General features: G+C 41.4%; 2 protein-coding genes across 2 annotated transcripts in view; both read right to left on the bottom strand.

Annotated features, from left to right (window-relative positions):
- clcn7 (chloride channel 7) overlaps positions 1-1,604 on the bottom strand; it is a 44,781-nt gene extending 43,177 nt beyond the window's left edge. The window contains exon 1 of the mRNA XM_036589797.1: positions 1,381-1,604. Within this exon, the coding sequence (XP_036445690.1) occupies positions 1,381-1,476 (96 nt within the window). The 5' untranslated portion in view covers positions 1,477-1,604. The remainder of the gene's footprint in view (positions 1-1,380) is intronic.
- A 4,058-nt stretch (positions 1,605-5,662) lies between these two features.
- LOC118821262 (pentraxin-4) lies at positions 5,663-15,499 on the bottom strand. The gene is made up of 4 exons (XM_036589798.1): positions 15,114-15,499; positions 13,664-14,252; positions 11,935-12,027; positions 5,663-6,615 (listed from the first exon to the last, which is right to left on the bottom strand). The coding sequence occupies exons 1-4, from the start codon at positions 15,255-15,257 to the stop codon at positions 5,975-5,977; spliced, it is 1,467 nt and encodes a 488-aa protein (XP_036445691.1). The 5' UTR covers positions 15,258-15,499; the 3' UTR covers positions 5,663-5,974.
- Positions 15,500-21,044: the final 5,545 nt, after the last annotated feature.

Raw genomic sequence — 21,044 nt, 5'->3', positions numbered from 1 at the left:
AACACTTCCACGTAACCCAGCTTCAGCTAATAGACTAATAAGTGTTCTAGCTAACAGAGTAACTAGGTTAACTGAATAACACTTCCACGTAACCCAGCTTCAGCTAATAGACTAATAAGTGTTCTAGCTAACAGAGTAACTAGGTTAACTGAATAACACTTCCACGTAACCCAGCTCCAGCTAACAGACCAACTCTTCCATGCCACCCAGCTTCGGCTAAACTAACAGAATAATATTTAAGTGTTCTAGATAATAGAGTATTATTTAAGTATTCTAGCTAACTGAATAACACTTCCATACCACCCAGATCCAGCTAAGAGAGTAACACGAATGTTCTAGCTAACAGAGTAATATTAAATACTCCAGCTAAGGATAGCAATGAAGTTCCATGCAACCCAGCTCCTACTCAACAGAGTAATACTTCAAGTGTTCTAGCTAACAGAGTAACTACTCTACGCAACCCAGCTCCTACTCAGTGATACTTAAGTGTTCTAGCTAACAGAGTAACTACTCTACGCAACCCAGCTCCTACTCAGTGATACTTAAGTGTTCTAGCTAACAGAGTAACTACTCTACGCAACCCAGCTCCTACTCAGTGATACTTAAGTGTTCTAGCTAACAGAGTAACTACCCTACGCAACCCAGCTCCTACTCAGAGTGATACTTAAGTGTTCTAGCTAACAGAGTAACTACTCTACGCAACCCAGCTCCTACTCAGAGTGATACTTAAGTGTTCTAGCTAACAGAGTAACTACTCTACGCAACCCAGCTCCTACTCAACAGAGTAATATTTAAGTGTTCTAGCTAACAGAGTAATTACTCTATGCAACCCAGCTCCTACTCAACAGAGTAATACTCAAGTGTTCTAGCTAACAGAGTAACTACTCTACGCAACCCAGCTCCTACTCAACAGAGTGATACTCAAGTGTTCTAGCTAACAGAGTAACTACTCTACGCAACCCAGCTCCTACTCAACAGAGTGATACTCAAGTGTTCTAGCTAACAGAGTAACTACTCTACGCAACCCAGCTCCAGCTAAGCTAATAACTTACAATTGCACTGAAGTGCTCTAGCTAACAGAGACATACTGAAGTGCAACTCTGTTCTAGCTAACAGAGACACACTGTCATACAACCGAGCTCCAGCTGGAGTGTCCAGCATTTAAGTCGGCTTCCTGTTCTCCGGCTTCTTGCGCGAATTTTCCCGGTCCACCTTAAATGATGCGCAGTTAGCGTTATAACGCCTCAGGCGCCAGAACGTAACTGCTGCACCATTTAAGGTGGACCGGGAAAATTGGAATAAGAGGCTGGAGGAGAGGAAGCTGACTCCAGCCTCGTCTGTGCGCCAGGCTGAGTTGAGGTAGACGGATAAACGGAGCACCTGACTGTTGTATTTGACCTCCTCGGCGCCGTTGAGCAGCGGGGTGCCCTCCTCTCCCCTCCCGGACCACGACACCTTCTTCGTTATGTTGGCCATGGCTGAAACAGGCGAGCTCTGCACTTTCAAAACATCCAAATGTCGAACAACATCAGCGCTTAGTGCTGCAGAAGCGCCTCGACCCGTCCGTCCCCATGACTAACAGTCATAAGCCAACTCGTGACGACGGCTACGGAAAGCGAAACGGGCAGCGGCCCGAAGGGATTATGGGAAATGTAGTTTTATCCGAGACGGCGGCCTTCTAGAAGTCCTAGGGCCGTATTACAGCCTTCTTCAGTCTGAAATCTTAGCATATCTGCTTAGTCACCATGACAGGACCCTTTGGTGGTCAAATACTGAGCGTAGTGGTCTGTAGTGGGCATATATGTATATATATCGCTGTTGTGGGACCAAAACCTCGTATCTCCATTTTTGTTGTTTTTCAGTTTTTGACATCATTTAAAATTGCCTGTTTTCCTTTACATTGCATGTCAATTTCATGATGAATGGACCAAAAGAAACGTCTCAAAATGACTTGGGAAAAATTCTGGTTCCATTGACTTACATTAAAAATAAAGTAGGTTTTTTCCTTCTCCTGTAAAGTTACCATTTTGGAGATACGAGGTTTTCTTCCGACAACAGCAATAAATATATATATTATATGACATACTATTATGACTGTGAATTATGCCACAGTCTATTTCCATAAATGTTTTCTTGTTTTAAATAACTGTACTTAGGGAATGTGTCTTATTCTTTTGGCAGATTGTTTTTATTGTTTTACGAAATTATGCAGATAGGAAGAAATAATGCTTGAAACAAGTAAAATGATCTTCCTATGGAATGAGACACTTGCATAGGACAAAATTACTTAAACCAAGTAAAAAATGTATAGAAATACTTAGAATAATTTCATAATATTCTTATAACAATCTCATAATGATAAATATTAGATATATTTACTACATTTAAGACGTTTTCACTCGCTAATAAATCATTTTTCGCAGTGTATAAAATTTTCAACCGTGGATTTCATTGATTTTTATCTCTCAAAACATTAAAAGAACCCTATAAACTATAAAAAGGAAAAGACTTTATACTTGTAACTGGACAGATGCCTTACATGATCTGTTACTAATGTGCTTTTCAGTCACTCTGTCCTCAAAAACGACGTTTGGTCTGGTGCTACCAGCCTTGTGGTCATCCCCACATTCCCAGGGCCCAGTTGTACGTTCCTCTTCCCCATTCCCAGTTCCCTATGTTCCCTTACAGACATTTTAGGAAACAACTCTGTGTTCTCACGTTTCTACCTGTGTTGCCTCAGTCACACTTCCTCAGGATGGAAAACAGCTCTATACCTCTGATATATTTACAAACATACACACTCAAAAAAGATGGTTCTCAAAGGGTTTTTTAGTAAATGAGTTCTATATAGAATCAACTGCACTTACATTTGCATCTTTGTTCTTCAGATTGATGGAGAATGTGTTGTATATTATTCTAAATAGAACTTTTTAAAAAAGGGTTCTATATAGCACCATAAAGGGTTCTTCTGTTGACATCAAAACAATAGAAATACCCTGATGAAGGGCTACTTTAATGTCACTCTCACTGCACCGTAATACAGCTGCAACTCATACCACTCAGTGCCTGCTCTCATGTAAATACAACAAATCTGTCTCATATACTATGTAAATATGCAAATAGAGATACTTTTATTTCTACTCTCTTATACTTTAACTTATGTCTATTTTTCCATCTATTTTTTATTTTGTGCTGTATGTTTGAGTTTATGTGAAATTTTCAACACGGCTAATGCTGCAATTACCCTTCAGGATCAAGAAAGTCCTATCTATCTATCTATCTATCTATCTATCTATCTATCTATCTATCTATCTATCTATCTGTCTGTCTGTCTGTCTGTCTGTCTGTTTGACTATCTATCTATCTATCTATCTATCTATCTATCTATCTATCTATCTATCTACCTGCTGCTGCATTCAACCCTTTTAAAAAGGGTCCTTTACTGAACCCTGTTCAACGCATTCTGCATCAATCAGAAGATCCATTTAAGCATGAAATGGTTCTACGTAGAACTCATGGTTCTAAATAGACCCATTAACTTCACCGAAGAACCATCTTTTTAAGTGTTTACATACTCCGATAATATTATATTCAGTTAATTGGACACGTGTTTTAGACACGCCTGCTTCGGAATATGCAACACTGCAAAACATTACTAAAGTTGGCATTTGTGCTGATAATGGAATCTTTCATCACAACCTCAGCGCCTCCGTTTCAGTACTGCTTTTAACACGCCCTCACCACTTCCTCTTGGGGGAATCCACGATGTCATCTTAAGGGCAATTCCACAGATTTTTTGAAAAATTCCTCATAAGGTGTAAAGAGTGGTTCATTCAGAGTGGTTTGGTGTGAAACGCTCCATTCTAGAGAAACTTACAGAGTCAGAACTGTTCACAGTGGTGGTGATAGGAACCAGACGTCCACCTCCAAAAGCTCCCTCACAGAAAGTTACTACATGAAATGGTTATGAATTCACTGACTGATGCCTATGACATTATTTTACAATATTTTTGATGTGGTTTTGGCCTGAAATGTGTCTTTTAAAAGACATTCATGGTGGATGGATACATACAGAACATTATAAGGCAAACAGTCCCCAAAATAAAACATATTTTTCCAGATTTACTACAATTTTACCATTATAAACATTACATATAGAATTGTGACTCCTGGTTCCTAGTTGGTGTCTCTGCTGAAAAAAACAGCCCTGCTGATAAAGCCATTAAAAACAATTAGGATTACAACCTAATGCTTTCTAATGGGAAACAATACAGACCACTAGTTTCCTGTAGAACACCAAATGCATTTAGAATCAGCCATTAGTCACCTGTTAAACTATTAGGATCCGGTACGTCAGGGTCAAACTCAACTACTAAAAGGGCCATATTAAAAAATCTCAGCAAATCTGTGAGCCAGCTGTGTTTTTATATTATTTTTACTTGACATTTTGCCATGACCCCAACCGGCCATTGTTTATTAAAAATATGCCAAAACTACAACAGTAAAAAAATAGGCACTGAATACTTGAACTATTAAAAAAAAAATTAAATAAAAACAAATTGTTTATATAAAACAATAGACTGCATTAGCTGCTGTAACTGTAAACCTCTTTAAATGTAGGGTTTTTAAAACTGCCCATTCACTTAAACTAGACGCTTGGCTTTTTTTTGTGGTGCAGGGGAGGGGGGTGAAAGCACACGTTACGTTGCAGTGCATGCTGGGAACTGTAGTGCAGCTCTTGTTGAACTGAGCTCATATTAATAGAAAATAAAACTAACTTTGCCGGCCGAATAGGATTGTATCACGGGCCTGACTCGGCCTGTGGGCCATGTGTTTGACACATTAAACCCTACATTCCATGCTGGTCTAAGCTGGTCTATGCTGGTTTATACTGGTTTAGTGCTGCTCTGCTGCTGGTTTAGCTGGTCACCCAGCACAGTCATGCTGTTTGACCAGCATACCAGCTTCCAAAACACAACACATGCTGCTCTATGCTGTTTTTTCTATCAGGGAAGGGACACACAGAGCTCGCTCAGGTAGCCAAGTAGCTCACTGTGGCCGGCCTAGTTGAGGACAAGTGCACTCCTATTGTCTCCTTTATGTCTTAGGTATGATGTATCATTGTACATTCACATTTATGCATGTTTACATTACATTATGCATTTGGCAGACAATGTATAAATGAATCATGTTACACATGTAGTCAAATAGTTTATGAATGAATGGACACAGATACAGAAGACTCCAGGATGGCTTCTACTGCCACTTAAGCTACACTGTTCAGCCATAGCATTAAATGCATCTTCATGTTCCTACACTCATTGTCCATTTTATCAGCTTCACTGACCATATAGTTTCACTTTGTAGTTCTACAGTTACAGACTGTAGTCCATCTGTTTCTCTGCAGACTTTGTTAGCCCCCTTTTACCCTGTTCTTCAGTGGTCAGGACCCCCATGGACCCTCACAGAGCCGGTACTATTTGGGTGGTGGATGCAGTAACACTGATGTGGTGGTGGTGTGTTAGTGTGTTGCGCTGGTCTGAGTGGATCAGACACAGCAGTGCTGCTGGAGTTTTTAAACACCTCAGTGTCACTGCTGGACTGAGAATAGTCCACCAACCAAAAACATCCAGCCAACAGTGTCCTGTGGGCAGCGTCCTGTGACCACTGATGAAGGACTAGAGGATGACCAACACAAACTGTGCAGCAGCAGATGAGCTATCGTCTCTGACTTTACATCTACAAGGTGGTAGGAGTGCAAATTAGCTTTTTGCACTGTCCTGTATTGCCACAAAGTGGAAGTAACATTTGAGGTGGACTTTTGGGAATCTTGTGAATACGGAAGGAAGGCAGAGAGCTAACATACTGCTAGGAAGCTGAATATCTTACTGCTGCCATATAACAGACACTGAACATGTATCGGCTGATTATATTTGAGCTAGGTTGTGTAAATTTGTATTTTATTTCGATTTATCTAGGTACAATGTTCCAGACATTGGCAGGTCACTTGCTGGACGGAGCCATGCAGAGCTTCCACATCATCCAGGGTCAGCGCTGCTCCTCTAGGCAGCCCTTTCCCAGTGGCCAGCCCAGATACTTCACCTGGACTTAGCGCCCGGGTCCACAAGGCAAAGCCAGCCAGCCTGCCCACAAACGCCTCGGCCTGGTCGAACCCTCCTCCTACCGTGTCCTGCTCCTGTCCCAGGATCATGGATCCACGTGGAGGGATTTCGTAGTCCTTCTGGAACTTGGAGCCAGTGGAGATGAGGCGCCGGTCGACGTAGTGCCAAAATCGGCCTTCAATGGAAGACCAAACCACGCACATATGGTGCCACTGGCCATCAAGCATGTTGTCTGTGGTCAGTTCACGGTAGGCCGGATCTCCGATCACAAAGTCCATGTTGCCTAGCACGCTGGACCTGCGGCCGTAGAGGACCAGAGTGTTGTCGTTGTCCTCGGTGGCATAAGACAGCAGCGTGCCCACATACCCTGCGTCCACTCTCAGCCAGGTGCACACGGACAGCTCGTGGACGCCGGTCAGGAAAGGTGTGTGGAAGGTGACGTAATTTTTGGTGGATGCAGATGGGAACAGCAGCATCGAGTGCACATTGCATACTGTGGGGCGAGGCAAAAGGGAATAAACAGAACTGGTTAGGCCTCATACAGTGCAGTTGGTTTGACCTGTAGTGCTGAACACTTAAAAATTAGTTCACTGAATGTAAGTTGAGTTCAGCAAAAGTGGGACATTGTTCAATACTATTTTAATATGTTTTTAACAGGTCCTCCTCACCAACTTCGACTCACCACTGAAGTGTCTGGCTGCAGACATGCACTCTCAGCCTGTTAATGACGTCAATGCACGCTCTGCCATGACACTGTTTTGTCCGTTTGAGGAGCAAATACAGTGAACCACGTACTGCGGGGCTACATGAGTTACGCTGAATGGATTTTAGCTTTGTCATACTGATAATAATAATGGAATTAAATAATATGATAATTTACAAAATAAAAATAAAACCTGCCACAATGTAATAAAACATTATGTCGGGTTTATTCACAGAAAAGGCAAACAGGCTGCTGCTGAAACTCTATTTTAAAATTACACTATATGGACAAAAGCATTGGGACACCTACACGTTACACCTACAGGAGCTTTTATGAGTCCCATTCTAAATCCATAGGTATTAATATGGAGTTGGTCTTTCTACAAGATGTTGGAGAGAGTCCGTGGGAATTTCTGCCCATTCATCCAGAAGAGCATTTGTGAGGTCAGACACTGATGTTGGACGAGAGGGTCTGGCTCACAATCTTCATTCTAGATCATCCCAAAGGTGTTTGATGGGGTTGAGGTCAGGGCTCTGTGAGGGCCAGTCAGGTTCTTCCACACGAAACTCGCCCAGCCAGGACTTTATGGAGCTGCTTTGGTCACTGGGGCTCAGTCATGCTGGAACAGGAAAGGTTCTTCCCCAAACTGTTCCCACAAAGTTGGAAGTGTACAATTGCCTAAAATGTCTTGGTGCTGAAGCATCAAGGTTTCCCTTCACTGGAACTAAGGGTTCTAGACCAACCCCTGAAAAACAGCCCCGTATCATCAGCCCTCCTCCACCAAACGTTACAGCTGGCACAGTGCAGTCAGGCAGGTAACGTTCTCCTGGCATTCGCCAAACCCAGACTCGTCTATCAGACTGATAGATAGAGAAGCTGATTCATCACTCCACAGAATACATTTTCACTGAGTCCAGTGGTGGCGCTCTACTCCACTCCATCTGACGCTTGGCATTGTGCTTGGTGATGTAAGGCTTGTATGCAGCTGCTCAGCCAAGGAAACCCTGCCATGAAGCTCCCGGTGCTCAGTTTCTGTGCTGATATTGATGCCAGAGGAGGTTTGAACTCTGCAGTTATTGATCAGCAGAGTGTTGGAGGCTTTTATACTCTATGCTCCTCAGCACTTGTGTAACTTTACATGGTCTGACACTGCGTGGCTGAGTCACTGTGGTTCCTAAACACTTCCACTTTTCAATAATACACTCACAGTTGATCGTGGAAAATCTAGGAGGGAAGAAATTTCACTGACTTATTGCAATGGTGGCGTCCTATTACAGCACAACGCTCGAATTCACTCTTTAGAATGACCCATTCTTTCACTAATGTGTGTAAAGTCAGGCTGCATGGCTAAGTGCTTGATTTTATACACCTGTGGCAATGAGACTGAATGAAACACCTGAATTCAGTGATTAAGAAGTGTGTCCCAATACTTTTGTCCATATAATGTACATTAAATGCAATTCTCGAGCTATGTAATTTCAAGAAAATAGGTTAAGTGATGATATATGGTTATTGAGAAGGAAAAGGAAGAAGCAGAAGCAGCCAAATGTCAGCATACTGTTGGGCCAATTGTTCCATTGTGCGTGTGACGTCACTGGGGCTGAGAGTGCATGTCTGCAGCAAGACTCTACCGCACGCCTAGGCCTGTCACAATGATGACATTGTATCTGATGATTACCAACCATAGGAATTTGTGATCAGTTCAAATAATCACAAATACTTGGAACCAGAAAAATGATCTGCCCCTAGAACGAGGCAATTTCACCCAATATCTTTCAAGTCTCAAGTCTTTCCACTGATTTTTTAAAATTCATAACCAAAACCATAATTCGGTGGTTGAGATATAACCAGAGTGATTCAGAGTGGTTTGGCGTGAAATGGTTCAGATGTCTTTACAGTGGTGGTGATAGGAACCAGGGGTCACCATGACTACAACACAAATATAGACATTTTATTTACTATCCAGAGCCACCAGTGAACCTACACGAGTTTATATGGAATGATGATGATGATGATGATGGAAAATAGTGGAAAATCTGAAATACGTTTTCAATGCGGACTATTTTGGCTCACAACACCCATGTATCCCTCCACCATAAAAGGATTTAAAACCATACAAAAAATACATTTTAGACCAAAATCCTCTCTAGTAAAACAGTGTCTCAGACATCAGGCAGTGAATTCATAACCATTTCATGTAGTAACTTTCTGTGAGGGAGCTTTTAGAGGTGGACGTCTGGTTCCTATCACCACCACTGTGAACAGTTCTGACTCGGTAGGTTTCTCTAGAACTGACCGTTTCACACCAAACCACTCTGAACGACTCTGTTTACATTTTAACCACTTAATTATGCAGAAAATGTCCCCCTAGTGATGGGACAGCTCAAGTGTACTATTTACATGTCTGACCGCAATTCTTGTGTATACAGTGCCTGTAGAATGCTGTCTGATTGCAACGTCACTCAGCAACTTTCTCTGCTTGGACTGGCAGGTAGACATCAGCATGTTCCTCATGTGACACTCATGAGCAGGGTGGTGCAACCTTGAATGTTTTCCACCACCAGACATGTTAAAGAGTGTATTGTGGGCACACCCTTCTCAGAACACTGCTGCTTTCTGAGCTGAGGCTAATCACATGCCTTATTACTCAATAGATTCATTTCTACATGTTCATTTAAATTCACGTCATACACTGCAAAAGTCAGAGAGTTCCAGAAAACATTTATTTAACACATATTTAAGAAAATTACGCAGTGTGTCCACCATTTACTTTTAATACAGCTTCCACTCTTTTCAGGAGACACCTCAAACACCTCCAAAGTTCAGTCTTAGAAGTTGGTTGCTGATTCTCACAATCCAAGTTCTTTCAATTACAGATTTAGGCCCAATCCCATTTCGCCCCTCGCCCCTACCACTTAACCCCACCCTCTGTTTTGCGCGTTCACGTCTAGGGGTAGGGTGTCCTGATTCTTGTTGAGATAGAGGGGTAGGGCGAAGTGTTAGAGCTACATGACCCTCCAAACAGAGGTTTTTCAGAGACTCCAAACAGAGAGTTATGAGGAAAAAAGACAAACCGGTAAGACGGCTGAACAAGAGACCAAAGAAACACACAAATGTGAGAATTTTCTCTATTAAAAAATTACAATAACCACTGTTTTATCTTAGTTTAATGTTGTTTCAGTGTATTATGGTCCTTTTCTTCATAACAAGTACTAGTAGTCTCAGTAGCTAGCTAACTTTCCTGTTCCACCTTAAATGGTGCAGCAGTTACATTCTGGCTCCTCAGGCATCAGAACTGCTGCTCCATTTAAGGTGGAATGGAAAAATTCAAACAAGAATCTGGTGAATATCTGACTTCAGCTTCATATCACTGAAGAATTAGGGGTGGGTGATAATAAATAATTGCCCCCCCTCTTTGAAGATCATATGACCCCCTAAATGTAACTAAAGCCCAGCAGTGAGGAGCTGAACTTTACCCTCCTCTGCTGTCACTGCAGACTGGCAGGGTCACCTACAGAGCAGCGCTGGTAGCTGTTAATGAAGTGATGCTCTTTTTATTTGAGGGTCCCATTTCAGAGGGAAGATTTCAACCACTACCCTGTAACTCAGTTCAAGGGGCAAGGAGACACTTGCAGTGGAAGGATGGACAGAAACCCCTGTGGATGTTTTCAGATCTGAAGCAGCTTGATTTTCTCCTCTCTCTCAAACATGAAAGCTTTAAGTGCTGTTTATCTGATGGGGGACGGTTTTGGTGTCTACCAGGTCTTCCAGGTGGTTGTTAGGAATGTCACGTTCTCCATATAGTGGATAATCTTATATCTATTATATCTCATATATTTCTGAAATATGAATAACTTGTACTAATAGACCATTGTTTTTATTGGTAATTAAATAAATAAAAGATGGACTTTTGCACAGTACTGTAATTTGACCAAAATCAAATATTTATTATTCAGTAGCTACAACGCCTGCAGTGCTGATTGGTTAAGTTATACCTACACTTGCATTCTCTCCACTCACTCTGTAAATATGTATATATATGTTTATACTTGCAATGTCTATATTTTTTACCACTCCACTGTCCTTAATTGTACATATTGTAACCACAGCATCACTTTTCACATTACTTTCCTGCACTTTATATGTAAATAATGCTCTATTTTGCACTTCTGGTTAGATGTTAACTGCATTTCATTGGCTCTGTACCTGCACTCTGTACAATGAGAATAAAGTGGAATATCTAATCTCATTTTTATGTTTTTTTTTTTCATCTAATTTAAATTCAGCCCACATGTAGTTGATCAGCCAAGATGTGTGCCGTCTGAACTTCTTTAGCTTTAGCATCAGAGCTGCGAGGCCAGTTTGGTTAACAAGGAATGGAAGCTTATACACCAACAATTATTTTTGCTAGAACTGTTAAGTAAGTATGCACACTGTAAAAGGATGTTTCTTTCAAGGGGTCTTTAGTAAAGGCAATGGTTCTATTTAGAACCATGAGTCCTACACCCCTGGGCAAAACCCCAAATGGAGAAATATTAAGCTTTAATGGTGTTAACAACACAGAAAGGAGACTCAGCATTGATCCACTCAACACTGACGGCTTCAAACAGCTGAAAAACACTAACCAAGCTAGTTTGTGTTTAATATGAGACCAAATATTCTCTACAGGGTTTAAATCTGGACTAACTAGATTTAAATCTGACCAGCAAAAACCATCAGTAAAACACATTATATTTTGGACTTGACGCATTTTTGCCCATGAGCTCTATACAGAAACATTTCTTGCTTGCATAGTGTTTCATATTGATGGTGAATGTGTTGTATATGGTTCTTTATAGAAGGGAGGCTGTATAAGGTATTTGAGCAATGTATTCTGGGAATTGTAGTCAGAGGACACTGATAGACTGATAGAAAAGGGATAAAAAAATATGAATTCTGTAAAACTGATGAGGCTGAGGGATGCAATGCTGTATGATTTAACTCTGTGTCTTTGAACCTGACCTTTTTATTTAGCTTACAAACTGAGTCAAGTGTATTAAAGCCAGGAAAACATAGAGGGCAAGCAGAGCAAGCAGGCCCAGAACAGGGTCAAATGAGGCGGGCACGTACTTGTAGTGGCTTTCTTTGGGGTGTAGTGCTGTGGGATCTTGTGTCTGAGGGGAGGAGATGTTGGCGGGGCGACAGTCTGACTGGGTGTCTCCACTGAAAAAGAGCAAAGTATTCAATTGACTTGATTAAATTTGTATCATTTCCATTAATAATGTACACCGATCAGGCATAACATTCTGACCACCTCCTTGTTTCTACGCTCATTGTCCATTTTATCAGCTCCACTTACTATATAGGTGCACTTTGTAGTTCTACAGTTACAGACTGTAGTCCATCTGTTTCTCTGATACTTTGTTAGCCCCTTTTTACCCTGTTCTTCAGTGGTCAGGACCCCCATGGACCCTCACAGAGCAGGTACTATTTGGGTGGTGGATCATTCTCAGCACTGCAGTAACACTGATGTGGTGGTGGTGTGTCAATGTGTGTTGCGCTGGTCAGTGGATCAGACACAGCAGTGCTGCTGGAGTTCATATTCACGGTCAGTGATGGATCTAGAACTTTCAGAAGGACAGAGTTTTGTCTGTCACTTCCTAATTATGCTGGTAGTTAATCTAACATGTTAGGCCAGGGGTCGGCAACATGTGGCTCCAGAGCTGCATGCGGCTCTTCTACTGCCCTGTTGCTCCACAGCTGAATCAGATTTGTAGGTTAAAATAAAATAATCCTCCTTTACAGTAAAATAAAGCTCTGCTGATCGTTCAACATAGTTTAACAATAAATGGTCTTAAACTCTGGAGTTAATGTAGAACTGCTAATTCACCCCCTGCTGGTCACCATAACAACACAGACAACAATCTCGCCTAGCTAGTAGCTAACGAAACGGCAAAGAGAGAGATTTAAGATGAACATCGATAATTTGCAGACAAATTGACTAATTTGCATGTATAATCACTCCAGCTGGTTTCCTGATACGTTTAATCTGCAACGAGAAACTGACAAACACTAAAAAGTCACAAAGCTGATGTCAGCTTCTTGTTCGAATTTTCCCGTTCCACCTTAAATAGTGCCGCAGTTACATTCTGGCACCTCAGGCACCCTTTAAGGTGGAACGGGAAAATTAGAACAAGAAGCTGGCGAATGAGAAGCGACTTCAGCCTCTTAAAAAAGCGAACATTGGAGACGTTTTACAAGAAACTGTTCTACTTTTTGAGGAAAAGTTTCCTGCCAGAGATGCGAGAAAAGCAGCTATAGCTGAGCTAAAGCTTAAAGCAGAGCAAAGTAAGTCTGCGTTTTTGTTTGTATTATAGTTTTTAGTCTATACTAGTTCATCAGCACTTACTAAGACATATTTACAGCCAAGATGGTAAAATGGACATAAAATGTTGTGGCTTTCAAAAGGTTTGATTTTTGTTAAAAGGCCAAAATGGCTCTTCTTAACATTTGGGTTGCCGACCCCTGTGTTAGGCCTTCAGTCCAGCTCCTGAGGTCTTAACCAACGGGAGAACTCGCTCAGCTGTATCTAACTTGGTACCACAGAGAAAATAATCCTCATTGCATAATGTTCCATTGACGGTTTTAAGAATTTAACCCTTTTGTTTCCAACCAAAACATATCATTGAAATCTGAGAATTGCTACACTACTTGCAGAGTTTAAATACAACAAGCACAATGACTGTATTAAATAAAAATCACAGATTTTTTAAATTCAAATCATTAAGCATTGTCTGAAAGCACTGAAGGCCCTGATGCTCCCCCTTTTGGTCTTATTAATGTAGAAATGTTTTATCACCTGAATATGGATCCGGTGCGCTGGTGGCCCTCACTGCTGGAGGAGGAAGCCAACTTTTCATCCTGGTGTCCTTGGAAACTTTGGGCTGCCCTGCTCTGTGTGAAAAAACTTGATTCTTCTCCTTCCTACTGAGGGCGTTTCCGGAAGTATGCTGGACACTCCTCATTTGATCCTCCAGCTTACTCATCTGTTCTCTAAGGGCATCCTGAAGGTGATGGATCTCGCCTTGCTGGGCCTCCACAGCCCTGATTCGGCCCTGCTGAGCCCCCAGCTCCTGGGTCAGGTTGGCCATAGCTGTCCTGTGTTCCTGGAGCTGCCTGTGGGCCAGCCGGGCGTTCTCCTTGACTGCCCGTTCCGCGCTGACCAGCCTCAGCTCCAGCCGCCTGGTCTTCCTCTGCAGTTTCCTGCTCCATGACTTTAGAGAGTTGAGGTCCTGCTCAGTCGCCGCTCTAAAGGAGCTTATCTCTTTTGAAATGCCCTCAAAGTGCTGGGTCAGCATGAGGAAGCGGGAGTCCATGCTGTAGGAGATGTTGTAGCTCTCAGCAATGCTCTGAAGATGCGTGAGGGTCATCTCTTGGAATCTTCTAAACTGAGTGGGATATAGAAACATAGAAATATTCAGAGACCTCACATTTAAAACATACATCGATCAGGCATGACATTCTGACCACCTCCTTGTTTCTACACTCATTGTCCATTTCATCAGCTCCACTTACTATATAGGTGCACTTTGTAGTTCTACAGTTACAGACTGTAGTCCATCTGTTTCTCTGATACTTTGTTAGCCCCCTTTTACCCTGTGTGTTAGTGTGTGTTGCACTGGTCTGAGTGGATCAGACACAGCAGTGCTGCTGGAGTTTTTAAACACCTCAGTGTCGCTGCTGGACTGAGAATAGTCCACCAACCAAAAATATCCAGCCAACAGCGTCCTGTGACCACTGATGAAGGACTAGAGGATGACCAACACAAACTGTGCAGCAGCAGATGAGCTATCGTCTCTGATTTTACATCTACAAGGTGGACTGACAAGATAGGAGTGTCTAATAGAGTGGACACTGAGTGGACACAGTGTTTAAAAACTCCAGCAGCACTGCTGTGTCTGATCCACTCAGACCAGTGCAACACACACTAACACACAGGGTAAAAGGGGGCTGACAAAGTATCAGAGAAACAGATGGACTACAGTCTGTAACTGTAGAACTACAAAGTGCACCTATATAGTAAGTGGAGCTGATAAAATGGACAATGAGTGTAGAAACAAGGATAATGCCTGATCGGTGTATCAAGCAGCATTTAGCATTGAAAAAAGATAAAAAAGAACATTTTCCAAGACACAATCTCACATGACATCTCAGCACTGTGAAATCCCCTTGCACTGTCAGCTGTGATGGAAAAATAAGCTCAAGACAAAAAGGCGAAAGCTTCAACGCGTTCATGTTACAGCACAAACCTGCTCGTCCAGCCTCCTCAGCCTTTGATATAAACGCTTCCTCGTTTCTGCAGATGCCAGCCGTGACCTTTGCCCCTGGTTCAGCTGTACCTGAAGGAGGACGAGGATCAGGAGGACGCCCACAGCTGCCCTGCTGCAACCCATAATGAACGGACCGGCGGGAATGTCCACTTTTTCAGTCTTTCGAGCGACGGGATGTGAGCGGGTTACTCTACATAGACACACAATGTGGCCTTTCCATTAGATATGCAGGCCAAGAGGGAGTCCAGAGCAGAACTAGATGGATTTAACAGAGCAGCGACAAAGACGTCCAACACAAGGATACAAGTGCTCTGAGATTCCTGCCCAAGAAATCACTACAGGCCCCTAAATCTACGCATGGCCAACCAAACACTCAACATGCATGCACACATGAATGCAGTCCAGTGATGGCAGCATTGCACTCTTGCAGACAGACACATCGTCCTGTTTAGCACGAGCGTGTGTGGGTGTGAGGGTAGGCGAGCGGACCAAATCACAAAAGAGAAACTGTTCAGAGTCACACTCCGCCCTCCTGAAGACTTCTTGCCTGAAAAAACAGGGATGCATTGAATTGACTTGATTCAAATGTTTGTCAACATGTATATTACACTGTAAGTACATTAAAAGACGAGTGTGTTGACGTTGACTGTCATTCAGGAGTTTTATATCACATGTTATATCCACCCCTTAACCCTTGAGCAGTGTTGAGGTCTGTGGGACCCATTTTTATTGTTTACCAAAAGAAAAAAATGTGATTTATTATTATTTCAACCCCAGATTCCTTGGCCTTTGCTCATTTTCTGTGAAGAACTTACACCGATCAGGCATAACATTCTGACCACCTCCTTGTTTCTACGCTCATTGTCCATTTTATCAGCTCCACTTACTATATAGGTGCACTTTGTAGTTCTACAGTTACAGACTGTAGTCCATCTGTTTCTCTGATACTTTGTTAGCCCCCTTTTACCCTGTTCTTCAGTGGTCAGGACCCCCATGGACCCTCACAGAGCAGGTACTATTTGGGTGGTGGATCATTCTCAGCACTGCAGTAACACTGCCGTGGTGGTGGTGTGTTAGTGTGTGTTGCGCTGGTCTGAGTGGATCAGACACAGCAGTGCTGCTGGAGTTTTTAAACACCTCAGTGTCGCTGCTGGACTGAGAATAGTCCACCAACCAAAAATATCCACATGCGCAACACACAATACCTAAAGTTGGACAGCAAAAAAAAAATCTTAGCGAGTTAAAACATCTTATATGTAGTGAATATAACTAATATTTCTCTTTTTGAGGTTGTTGTAATAAGATAAGCAAAATTATCTTCATTATTTCTTAAAAACATGTAAATTTTGTCTGCCAATGGGATAACACAGTGATTGGATGGTTTTTTGTTGGGAGGTTTAAGAATTTGATCTCAGTATGTGCTGATGTTCTAGTATAGGCTAAAAATATAATATAAATGAAAACACAGACTTACTTTGCTCTGCTTTAAGCTTTAGCTCAGCTATAGCAGCTTTTCTCGCATCTCCAGCAGGAAACTTTTCCACAAAAGTAGAACAGTTTCTTGTAAAATGTCTCTCAGCGTTTAACTTTTTATGAAGCTGAAGTCGCTTCTCATTTGCCAGCTTCTTGTTAAAATTTTCCCGTTCCACCTTAAATGGTGCCTGAGGTGCCAGAATGTAACTGCTGCACTGTTTAAGGTGGAACGGGAAAATTGGAACAAGAAGCTGGCGAATGAGAAACTGACTTCAGCTTTGTGACTTTTTAGTGTTTGTCAGTTTCTCGTTGCAGATTAAACATATCAGGAAACCAGCTGGAGTGATTATACATGCAAATAAGTCCATTCGTCACCAAATTATCGATGTTTGTCTTAAATCTCTCTCTTTGCCGTTTCGTTAGCTACTAGCTGGGCGAGACTGTTGTCTGTGTTGCTATGGTGACCAGCAGTCTGCGCTGATCTTCAGGGTTAAAGGGTGAATTAGCAGTTCTACATTAACTCCAGAGTTTAAGACCATTTATTGTTAAACTGTGTTGAACGATCAGCAGAGCTTTACTTTACTGTAAAGGAGGATTATTTTATTTTTACCTACTAATCTGATTCTGCTGTGGAGCAACAGGACAGTAAAAGAGTCGCATGTTGCCAGGCCAAGGAGGATTTGAGGGTTCTCCACTGTTTATCATTAACAGCTAACGCTAATTAACGCTAATTACTTTAGTGTTTTCCTGCTCTGGAGCTCCTGATTCAGCTCTGTAAGGACTTGATCATTCGCTAATGACTAGTAAAGCATGAAACAGACTACAGTACCGTAGATGGGAAACACTGGCCTACAGTGCTAAACAAAACAGTGAAAACTCCTCACAATCAATCCATATATCACTGACAAGGTGCCTTTTGTCTTCATAGTCTCTTCAGGCTCCGGAATGGTGTTACACACGTTTTCTACAACTGTTGAGGAATTAGTCCATTCTTTACAGAAACAGGACCAAAATCACGTTAAGACAGCAGAGACTGACAGCAGGATAAAGGCCTTAGGCTCTCTCCAAGCAAGACGGGCTCACAAATGGTGTAAAAGATTAAAAGAATACTTAAACTGAGAGTCACAAATACTCAGTTCATTGTGGAGAATCTTACAGACTCAGATGTCTTTACAGTGGTGGTGATAGGAGCCAGGGGTCGCCATGACAACACAAATATAGACATTTTATTTACTATCCAGAACCACCAGTGAACCTACACGAGTCTTCTGAGTCTATATGGAATGTTGATGATGGAAAATAGTGGAAAATCTGAAATAATAAGTTTTCTTTGGGGACTATTTTGCCTCACAACACCCTGCATGTATCCATCCACCATGTATTAGAATATTAGAATAAACACAAATCAAAATAAAAGCCAGCATGCATGGAATCAGCATCTGGTAAGAGTGCGTTTAACTTTGAGCACCAAATTCTGACCAATTCAAAATGAAAAATCAATGATCGGTGCACTGTTAGCTGTAATACGTTAGAATAACACTGATTTGATTCAGCTTACTCTGACCGGTTATATGAGTGGACTATAAATTCTATGGATTGTTCAATTCAATCATCGGCACATTTGATTTAAAGGGGAACTCCACTGACTTTTCAAAAATTCTGCGTAGTTAAATGATTAAGGTGTAAACAGAGACATACTAAGTTTTCTTTGGGGACTATTTTGCCTCACAACAACCTTCATGTATCCCTCCACCATGAATAGATTTTAAAAATACATTTTGCACCAAAATTATCATAAACTATCATAAAACTCATAACAAAAAAAATCATAACCATTTCATGTAGTAACTCTCTGTGAGGGAGCTTTTAGAGGTGGATGTCTGGTTCCTATCACCACCACTGTGAACAGTTCTGACTCTAGGAATGAGCATTTCACACCAAACCACTCTGAGTGACTCTGTTTACATCATGCTGAATTCTGCCGAAATTCTGAAAATATTTATAGAAATATTAGCGATTTATTACATTAAATGGTTATGAATAAACTGCCTGGTGCCTGAGACATTTTAGTAGTTTTGAGAAGGTTCTGGTCTAAAGCTGAATTTTTTTAATACGTTTATAATGAAGAGATACAGTCCTATGCAAAAGTTTGGGCGCCCTGGTCAAATTCCATGTGTTCTTGATTTTCTGATGTTGACCAGTAGAAAGTATGACAGGAGTCCAAAGTTAACCATACACTGAGACGTGCTGTGATGAATGTGTGGCCGGAGCCGTGGGCGTGGGCGTGGCGGAGGTTAGACTGAGTGAGCCGACAGCTCCGGGGCAGGAGCTGTTCCGTAGCCGTGAGGTGTTGGAGTAGGTGGTCCTGTAGGGCCTGCTGGATGACAGGAGGTTGAGCAGATGATGACCAGGGCAAGTGGTGTCGTCACAGATGTTTGTGCGGTGTAGATGTGCTCCAAGCTCATCTGCTGCACGGCTTAGTGTTTATACCCCTTGTGTCAAACACCAGGCCCACGGGTCAGATCAGGCCCGCCACACAATCCTACCCAGCCCGTATTTTAATTTTCTATTAATATTAGCCTGTTTCACAAAGCGCTGCACTACAATCCCCAGCATGCACTGCAGCGAAATGTGTGCCCCGACTCTCCTACCCCAACAACAATCTACACTCTCAGAAATAAAGGTACTGAACTGTCTCTGGGTCAGTTCCCCTCTTGTCACTGGGGTGGGACCCTCAAGGCTCCATCTCAGTACCTTTAGTCAGGGAACATAACTGAACCATAATCCACTGAAATGATATGTTCTAAGCTGTACTGACTCCACACACCCCGTCTCGTCTCCAGGCTTTTATTTTACTGTTCTGTTTAAAACATTCGGTTATGAAAAGGTACAAATACAAACTTTTCACCTGGAAAAGCTTATTTAAGGTTCACAATCAGACCTTAAATCCACTGTTGGAGCTTTGAGGGAACATTTACACTGTTTGTACCTTGATGAACGAAAAATGTACCTGAGCAGAACCTTTATTTCTAACAGTCTATGGGACACTGGTTACACCTCAGTTCTACACAATTCTATGCAATTCCAGACCAGTCATATCACCAAAATGCATCTCAGCTGCATTTCAGCCAGTATAAACACTTAACATCAGCTCAGCAGCTCAGAAACTGAGCACAAGTCTTAATGAACTTGCAGCAAAGAAAGGATATCAGGTGTTTAGTTCAAGCAGTTGGTAGGTTTAAAAGACTGAGCACCTGGGGACATTTAAATTATGAATATTTTAAGGTCCACTACAAGTTTCTGTATTTTACCATTGAAGTTTTTGCATATTTTGAATGAACAATGGCCAGGTGGGGTTATAGTACAACATTAATTCAAAATGAAATGAAAACATTTTTTCCCCTGGCCTGCAGATTTGATGAGGGTTTTTAATACGGCGCTTTTACTGGTTGAGTTTGACACCCCTGGTGGTCAGAAGCCGGTAGGAAACCAACAGCTGTTGCATTCTTAAAAGTAAAGCTGCTAGGACAAAGGGTCCTCTGAGCGATAGAAGAACCACTTTTTGTTCCCTAAAGAGCCAAAAGAGATGAGAGTATGAAAAACCTTTTAAAAGGTTAAAGGTTCCTTCCTAGAACTTTTTGTGGAGGTTCTTTAAACTTTTTAAAAAGAATAAAACTGTTTTTGTAATGTCATAAAAAGCAAGACATTTACTGCCTATAGCAGTTTAGCTCCGCCCATTCATGCTGAAGTTATGAGGAGTTTATAAATTAATTTAAAGAATTTAGAAATACATTAGGGCATAGAAATACAGGAGGATGTCTATGTTAAGTTGCATTAGCATGTTTTAGTCATTAGCAAAATATGCCTGTTTCTTTACAATTAATAGTTCTTCAAATAAAACGACGAAAACATATATATATATATATATATATATATATATATATATGTTTCAGCCTGGTCTGCTTTTTGAATGAGGCGGAGCCAATCAGAACAGAGATCATTTACATATGTCAGTCTTACAGGTACAGTTACAAAATTCTGAGATAAAGAGAGGCGGTCATTATGCCTGTCATCTGTCTGCACTGCAAAAATTATATCTGAACTGATGAAAACATCTTAAATCTAGTCAATATATCTAATATTTCTTCTTTGTAGATTCCTGTGAGAATATTATAAAATAATTTAAATCTATTTCTATAAATTTTTACTTGTAATTTATGTTATGGAGATTTTTATGAAGATAATGTTGCTTATTTGAAGAACTAATAATTAGAACAAGTACATTGATCTGCCAATGGAATAAGAATGGATAAGAACAGAACTTTAATAAGATAAAATTACTTAAAACAAATAACAAATTCTAGAAATACGTGGAATAATCTCATAATATTTTTCTAATATTAGATATATTAATATATTAAGATGTTTTCACGTTTG

The sequence above is a fragment of the Colossoma macropomum genome, unplaced genomic scaffold (genome assembly GCF_904425465.1).
Source record: "Colossoma macropomum unplaced genomic scaffold, Colossoma_macropomum, whole genome shotgun sequence".
In the NCBI taxonomy this organism is placed as follows: Eukaryota; Metazoa; Chordata; class Actinopteri; order Characiformes; family Serrasalmidae; genus Colossoma; species Colossoma macropomum.
Note: the sequence above shows the minus strand (reverse complement) of the source record. Positions and strands in the feature narration are given on the sequence as shown.

Coding starts and splice junctions, on each gene's coding strand:
- LOC118821262 (XM_036589798.1), bottom strand. CDS start 15,257: ATGGGTTGCAGCAGGGCAGCTGTGGGCGTCCTCCTGATCCTCGTCCTC. Junction 14,253..15,113: donor TGAGGAGGCTGGACGAGCAG/GTTTGTGCTGTA, acceptor TATCCCACTCAG/TTTAGAAGATTCCAAGAGAT. Junction 12,028..13,663: donor CGCACCGGATCCATATTCAG/GTGATAAAACAT, acceptor GCTCTTTTTCAG/TGGAGACACCCAGTCAGACT.